The sequence below is a fragment of the Pollachius pollachius genome, assembly GCF_949987615.1.
Source record: "Pollachius pollachius genome assembly, chromosome: 8".
NCBI lineage: Eukaryota > Metazoa > Chordata > Actinopteri > Gadiformes > Gadidae > Pollachius > Pollachius pollachius.
Window position 1 is genome coordinate 18,725,983 of NC_136941.1, and position 8,230 is coordinate 18,734,212.

At 43.6% G+C, this 8,230-nt stretch overlaps 1 protein-coding gene across 1 annotated transcript; it reads left to right on the forward strand.

The window, feature by feature from the left end:
- The first annotated feature begins 255 nt into the window (after positions 1-255).
- On the forward strand, positions 256-7,807 carry slc13a3 (solute carrier family 13 member 3). Its single transcript, XM_079740869.1, has 12 exons — positions 256-913; positions 1,259-1,437; positions 1,823-1,892; positions 1,985-2,164; positions 2,262-2,387; positions 3,434-3,526; positions 3,632-3,736; positions 3,845-3,942; positions 4,516-4,628; positions 4,833-4,994; positions 6,020-6,157; positions 7,060-7,807. Exons 1-12 carry the CDS (start codon positions 678-680, stop codon positions 7,240-7,242), a joined length of 1,683 nt encoding a protein of 560 aa, XP_079596995.1. The 5' UTR covers positions 256-677; the 3' UTR covers positions 7,243-7,807.
- Positions 7,808-8,230: the final 423 nt, after the last annotated feature.

The following is an 8,230-nucleotide window of genomic DNA, read 5'->3' on the forward strand; positions in this document are numbered from 1 at the left end:
CTATCTATCTATCTATCTATCTATCTGTCTATCTGTCTGTCTGTCTGTCTGTCTGTCTGTCTGTCTGTCTGTCTGTCTCTCTGTCCCTCTGTCCGTCTGTCCGTCTGTCCGTCTGTCCGTCTGTCTGTCTGTCCCTCTGTCCATCTATCTATCTATCTATCTATCTATCTATCTATCTATCTATCTATCTATCTATCTATCTATCTATCTATCTATCTATCTATCTATCTATCTATCTATCCATCAATCAAATTGCATAGTTTTAAGTCTCAAACATATTGCATTGTTCAAACTCACAAGGAAATTTTCTCAATCATTTTCACTCCTGAAACAAATCTGTGTACATATACAGTTGTCTGTAATTAACTATTTCTCACTTTTACACTTTCACACGCAAGCAGATGTGCACCCATAGACAAACACACACACACACACACACACACACACACACACACACACAGACACACACAGATACACACACTGTTTTCTCTCATAATAAGTACATAATTGTACATATTAAATAACAGTACAATGCTATTATTAAACAACACCTGACCAGGTGTGTGTGTGCATTGTTGACATGCTGTCCTTACATTTATCCACCATAGTTAAGTACCCGATCACTGCTAACTCTGCGTGTCTTTCAGGAGGGGAAATGTCTGTATGTGGTATTGCTGATGGCGGTGTTCTGGTGCACGGAGGCCCTGCCTCTGGCCGTCACTGCCATGCTCCCTGTTTGCCTCTTCCCCACAATGGGGATCCTCCCTTCCAAGAAGGTCTGCCCCCAGTACTTCCTCGACACCAACTTCCTATTTCTAAGTGGTCTGATCATGGCGTCGGCCATTGAGGAATGGGGACTGCACCGCCGCATAGCGCTGAAGGTCCTCAAGATTGTCGGCGTAAAGCCAGCCTGGTGAGACCAAGCAAAACCCTGCATGCCATCTCAACCTCTTCTGCTCTGTTTTGGGTTATGCATCAAGAAATAGTTTATTTGGGGCGCCCCGGTGGCTCAGTGGGTAGCGGGCGTACCATTAAGGCCCAGTCCTTACTGCAGCAACCCGGGTTTGAGTCCTTCGCTGCATGTCTTCATCTCTCTCCCATACCTTCATGTCTATCTCACTCTACAATAAAAGGATTACCTTCAAAAAAAGATATTAAAAAGAGAGCACATCTCTTCATGTAACATTTCTGTCAACGTAGTGTTTGTATTAATAAAGTGTATTAATAGAGTGTTATTTGATGACTGTTCCCCGTGCAGGCTGATCCTGGGCATGATGCTGACCTCGTCGTCCCTCTCCATGTGGCTCAGCAACACGGCCACCACCGCCATGATGCTGCCCATCGCCAACGCCATCCTGGAGAGCCTGTTTGGGGACCTGGAGACGCTGAAGAGGAACTGTAGATCAGCGGAGGACGCTGAGAACGAGATCATAAATGGTACTGCTATGACGTCTCACAACTATAAACTTCAAGCTCATAGTGCTCATACTGTGACGTCTATTGTGACGTGTTAATCAATGATTGCTGCCTTGCAACCAATGTGTAAGTTAACTCCATAAAAAGATCCACCAATGTTTACCCAGGTGTATCATGTATGTACACTGAATACAGATGTACGAGTTGGTCTCTGCCATGTTCTCTAATACCTAACCTAGGATTTGAAAAAAGTGGTAATTGATTGATGTTTGTCTTCAATCATATATTAAAGTCTCAAAGGTCTTCCCAAAGGCCTCCATAGGGCCTCACAAGAGACCTATAGGAAGAAGTTAATCAACCTCTAATCAGTTGTTTGGTGATTCCCTCGCTCCGTGGTTCCTCTCAGGCCCGTCCAACATGAAGATGCAGCCCATCCAATCCCCGCCTTCGGAGAAACAGATTCTGTCCATCGAAGGGTGAGGACCAGCAACGCCGCCATGGCCATATCAAACGTCATGCTGTGACCTGACCGCAGAAGCTGATGAACAAACCCCCCCCCCCGCCACAGGCAGGACGGGGCGGAGCAGGGGGATGGGCGGACGGCTGAGGAGGTGCGGGAGGAGGCCCAGTACCAGATGCAGATCTGGAAGGGCTTCCTGATCTGCATCCCGTACGCCGCCAGCATCGGCGGCACCGCCACGCTGACCGGCACCGCACCCAACCTCATCCTGATTGGACAGCTTAAAAGGTATCGTGTACCCTGGGTTGTTTTTGCCCTTCTGCATGAATCTCCAAAGTTTTACATTTCACCCAAAACGTTAACGCTACCCAACTCTGTTTCATAGCTACTTCCCAGAGTGTGATGTCATCAACTTTGGGTCATGGTTCGCCTTCGCCCTCCCACTCATGCTCATATTCCTCTTTCTGGGGTGGCTGTGGATCGCCTTTCTCTATGGGGGACTCAACACACGGTAGGCGACGTTATTGTCTTTGAGATTCATTACTTTGGTTTGTGGATTACTGAATGTATGTAATACACAGCGGAGGAAGTTGGTAGCCTCCTTATAGTAAACATTAACTGTATGATATTTAATGATTAAGTCTATATTTCAACCCTTACATCTTTGAGTATGGAGTCTCAATAGTTACCATTTAAACCAGCTTTTTGTTGGCTGATTGCTGATGGAGTACTTTGAAGGGGAGGTGAACACGATGTAGTTTAGTTATAGTTGTTCTATTGCTTTACAGTTTTTCTCAATCGCTCTTGAACAAAATGTCAAAAGGATAATGAATATTAAGTAACAAAAGAAATTATGCAATTTTTCCACAGTTAGAATAATATCGTAACTGACAGAAAACCGGTTTAACGTGTTTTTCCTTCTCAGGTGTCTGAAAATTCTATCCTGCTCCACACTCAATGTTCTTTCCCTGATGTCATATAAGTGTTACACTTCTCAGACACTTAAAGTATAATGCCACACTGTCTCGTTCATTTACAACCTTGCTCATTATAACTCTCACACAACGACCGTACAAGTTTGTAAGTAACAGACAGTTTTCATTGGTCGTTACCATGGGGATAACACCTCTCCCTCCTCCCTAGTACTCTCAGCCTGAAACTAATGGTTTTAAAGACGTTGTCATACATTACCAAGTTACGATGCTCATGCTCCCCTGATGGACTGTTTTCACTGTTTTCATTGTGTACAGCTCCCTTACATAGATGCTTAAGGTCAACCTACACCCTCAGAAGATGCTTGGTTATCCACTCTATAGCCAATGCTGCATCTCACTGGCACTTTGCTTCATACTCAATGCATTCACATCAACCGAGTGCATATGTATTTGATTATGTATCGTCTATCCAAGGAGGATACTCAGGAACATCTACAAGCAGTGCGCCGTCTGTTTCCTTTTTTTTACAGGAAATTATTATATTTATATGTATATATTCTCCTGAGGTGGCATGCCCGTGTCACAGCATATACCTATCATTGGCTGTTTTGTTTTCATGCAGATTGTGCGTCAAGAAACAGGACCAGAGAGCCGAGGCCGAAGCCAAAGCGCAGGCGGTGATTGAGGACGACTACAGGAAGCTGGGGCCCGTAAAGTGAGCATCACGTGTCCTCACCCTTCAGGTTAGCGGTTAGCGGGTCGGTGTGGACCTGTCGTCTTACTGACAGACTGTCGACCTCTCTTGTCTTTTTTCCTTCAGTTTCGCAGAAGCGTCCATTGCTTTCTTCTTCGTATTATTTGCGGTTCTGCTGTTCACCCGAGACCCAAAATTTGTGACGGGCTGGTCCGTGTTCTTCCCCAAAGGGTAGGAGAGGAGTGCTCAATCCAAAGTACGTCTGTCCCTGTGTGCTCCCGTCTGTCCACTGAGTCTCCTTCTCACCGTCCATACCGTGCGCCTGTTGTTGCCCTCTAGGTACGTGTCTGACGCGGTCACCGGGGTGATCATCGTCTCCATACTCTTCTTCTTCCCCTCTCAGAAGCCGTCTCTCAGCTGGTGGTTCAACCCACAAGGTCAGAGGAATCACACAACACCATTGCCACTCTATAGCGTCATGAGATAATGTATTTGTTGGATGATTGCAAAGGGATGTTGGATAAAACTAACAACTGAGGGAGAAAAGCGATTGACATGAGTGGACTATTTATTATGTGTCATTGTATCCTGTCCTGATTTGCACGTTTAGTGTTAATCCACTGCAGAACCTGTACTGCGGCTTAAGCAAACCAGCAGAATGTTAATAGCGTAGATTAGAGAGCAAGTCCTTGCAAATGAGACTGTAGCCCTTCTGTTTGTGTGATTATATAAATCTCTCCAAAATGTGTTGCATTATTTTCTTGCTTGTATGTGTGTCTGCGTGTGTGTGCGTGTGTGTGCGTGTGTGTGTGTGTGTGTCTGATCAGCTGTTAAAACAGAACACCAGAAAATAAAATAAACAGACTTCATTGTAGTCTTGCACATGAGTTCTTTTCATGCAAGATCAGTTCATTTTAAACTACCGCATGTGAACATAAATATAGTTCATAAGGATTTAAAGCAGCCTATGTAATGTGAATGCATTGAAAATATGTTGTTTTCCTGGTCAGCAAGCAACAGTGCGTACATCCCACTCCTCTCCTGGAAGAAGGCCCAGGACAGCGTTCCCTGGAACATCATTCTGCTGCTCGGAGGGGGCTTCGCTATGGCCAAAGGCTGCGAGGTACTCATTCAAAGCCCTGAATGGATCCAGGGTGACCACGACAACAGCACAGAGACCACCTGTTCTCTGCTCAACACCTGTTGTCCTATGAACTTTCCATAGTCGTTCTTCCGGTATCGTTCAACAATTGTGTATTATTATTACCCCGTGCACTGGATGGAGGATGACCTTTGGCCTTGACCAGACATGTTGTTTTTTTCCCAGGAGTCCGGCCTGGCTTCGTGGATCGGAGGCCACCTCCAGCCTCTAGCTGAGGTCCCTCCCGCTGCGGCGGCCATGTTGCTCACCGCATTCGTCGCCTGCTTCACCGAGTTTGCTAGCAACACCGCCACCATCATCATATTCCTACCTGTCATCGCTGAACTGGTAAGACCCGCCTACCATCCACCCGCTGCTGGCGTCCACAAGGCCTTTCATCACTTCTTTAACTTGGACTGAAGTAGCATTATGAGTCTACTATGAACATAGTCTGTTATGATACATACTACTAGCTGTAGGGTGGGTTGTTTGGACTTTTGAATCACTCTACAACAAAAATATACAGTACAATGCTTCGTCCAACAAAAACCTTTAATTTAATAATTATGTATTATTAAATTACTATTACAATGACTAAATCTTTATGTAATAATACTTTATTTAGTTTCAAGTGCACATTGTGCATCCTAGGCTGCATTTCATCACTAGACCAGTCTTCAATACAAAGTTAAAGCACAGGCATCAAAATCTAGAATGACTGCTGCTCGTAACCAAAGAGCACCTTTTATGATTGTCTGCTCAGTAAAGAGACTGGTTTTTGGTTTGGAGGTTGAAGGTCTTGGCTGTGTTTGTATACTTGGTTGGTCATTAACTGCATGCCCTCATCATTAATCAGTATGTGACCAATATATGAGAGTGAAACAGTGACAGATGACTATGCAATGCAGTAATGCAGTATTGCATTATATTTATTTATTCTTTCAAGATTTGGAAGATATTGGGTCAAATAATGAAATAAAAAAAAAAACACAGTCTAAATATCCTACTTACATTAACATTGATAAATGGGCAAATGGCCAAAAGAACAATCTGCCAATCTGTGAATTGTGTAAAAACTAAATTTTAGTGTACAATATCTTCCCCGGATCAGAATTTAAGTGACCCGTTGTACACTCCTGCTCACTCCCTGAAAAAGCGCCATCATTTCTGTAATGATAAATCCAGTGCTCCCTTTTTTATGAAGCCAATAAGATGTGATGTGTGAAGTGTCGTTGAGGCTTTATTTATGAATAATGCATGTATTTTGATTAACAATATTATTACTATAATCATTGCTATAATTATTAGCAGTTGATTATTATTAGCATAAGCAATATGGTTGACCTGAATCCTGTGATTCTGTTGTTCTGCAGGCCATTGCTGTGTCGGTGAACCCTCTGTACTTCATGATCCCCACCACGGTGGGTTCCTCCTATGCCTTCATGCTGCCCGTCTCCACGCCCCCCAACTCCATCGCCTTCGCCTCCGGACACCTCTTGGTCAAAGACATGGTGGGTTCCTCCTTCCGACAGACACACACACACACACACAGGCTCACGCACACTCACTCACACACACACACACTCTCTCTCTCTCTCTCTCTCTCTCTCTCTCTCTCTCTCTCTCACTCACTCACGCACTCACTCACTCACTCACTCACTCACTCACAGGGACGTCCCTAGGAGTTCTGGGCCCCCTAACAGAATGCAATTATAGACCCCACCGCCCAAAAAGAGTCTTCTTAAAATATTTTTATAAAATATATACATTTTAAATATTATATATTTAACATCCCATACGGTATGGGATGCTAAACATTTCCTTATCTCCATATGTAACATTACACGTAACATTTCCTTCTTAGTACCAATGTAGGCTATTTGTAGATAGGTAGGCTATTGGATATCATGTGAATGGTAATGCAAACAATCTTTTCAGTTTTATCATCCAGTGCATGCTGTTATTATTTTAGCTACAGTAACGCTAGCTGTTAGACCAGGCTTATCAGGTTGTCATGGGAATGTGTAGAGTAAATACACTTTTCTTGGTAAAAAAACTGGGTGACCAACTGTCGACCCACTTTTCTAATGATTTTGTGAAACTGGAGAAACAAACCACATGTTCATTTAATTTGATGATTTAAAAAACTATATAAAAAAAAAATATATAAAAAATATAAATATATATATTAATCAATATTTCGCCAAAATGTAGGCCTTTAGAATCATCCTCATTGACCCCCCCCCCCCAGGTGTGTCCCACACAATCACGCACGCACACACACACACACACACACACACACACACACACACACACACACACACACACACACACGCACACACACACACGTAGAGGCGCCGCCATTGACCCAACAGATATTAATGTCTCTTCTTCGTCTGTTCCGTATCTGTAGGTGAAGACCGGTGTGGTCATGAACATACTGGGTGTCCTGTGTGTGAGTCTTGCGATGAACACATGGGGGGTCGCCATGTTTGATTTAACACACTATCCAGAGTGGGCTCATCCCGTTAACGTGTCCAGCACCCTCGTTCACATGCACATACCGCCCATCGCGGGGCTCAATGTTACCCTTTGATAACTGACATACATAGGTATATGTATGAATATTGTGAATAGAGCTAACACTATATTGGTTGTGTATTAATGAACAGGGCGGAGATTAATAAACGTTGACGTTGATTCTAAATGCTGAAGGACTTATGGGATGCGGAACTGTTACCCGGTATCACACACGCACATGCACACCCACACAAACCAAAAACACGTCTTCATCTCTCATGGGGTACTTTACCCGCCCCCGCGCGGTGAGACGCAGCCCATCTGTGTGGTGGCGCATGCTGTGACACTGTTTGTCTTGGCAGAGGCCAACTCAACTCCAAAAATGTGTTCAGAACATCAAAGTTCAGTAACATCACAAGGAAGGATCCATCTTTCTAGGCTATCAAGGCTTTAAGAAATACCCAAAACGTGTTTTCCATCTCATTAACCGCACTGGAAGGGGTGACTGATGTAAAGGTGGCTGAGTGAAGAGATAGGGCAAGGTTATAGCAGTTAGTGATTAGTGTCTCTGACACTAATTTGCTCTTCCCAACAATGGCTGGCGGGGCTGTTCTGGTCACAGGTAGTGCTGTTCTGCAATCAAAAATGATTCCAATCCCAAAAATCGTAATTATGTTAGAAATTGGATGTATTCCCGATAGTTGTTAACACTGAAATAAATTTTTATTATTTGTTATCTAGTCTGTTGGTTTGTTTTGTTTTGCACCTTGCTGTCTTAAACTTTTATCTCATTTTAGAAGTAAGTGGCTTTTCCTGTGTGAATATGTGGGTTGCTCATGGCAACAGCTTTGTCCTGTAAGATTATCTCATACCAAACCTTAAAGTAGTCCAATAATCCTGAGGATGAAAAGAAATATTTTCTTCTTTAAGGGTCGGAAACGGGAAATATGTTGTGTCATTGTGAAGTCACAAGGTCTACCATAATCATCTACTTGTGCAGAACACTGATGGTTACTCAGTGTGAGTGGGGTTAGAACAGGAGTTCTTACAACTGGTAGGTGGTA

Coding starts and splice junctions, on each gene's coding strand:
- slc13a3 (XM_079740869.1), top strand. CDS start 678: ATGGCGGTGTTCTGGTGCACGGAGGCCCTGCCTCTGGCCGTCACTGCC. Junction 914..1,258: donor GTCGGCGTAAAGCCAGCCTG/GTGAGACCAAGC, acceptor TTCCCCGTGCAG/GCTGATCCTGGGCATGATGC. Junction 4,629..4,832: donor CTATGGCCAAAGGCTGCGAG/GTACTCATTCAA, acceptor TTTTTTTCCCAG/GAGTCCGGCCTGGCTTCGTG.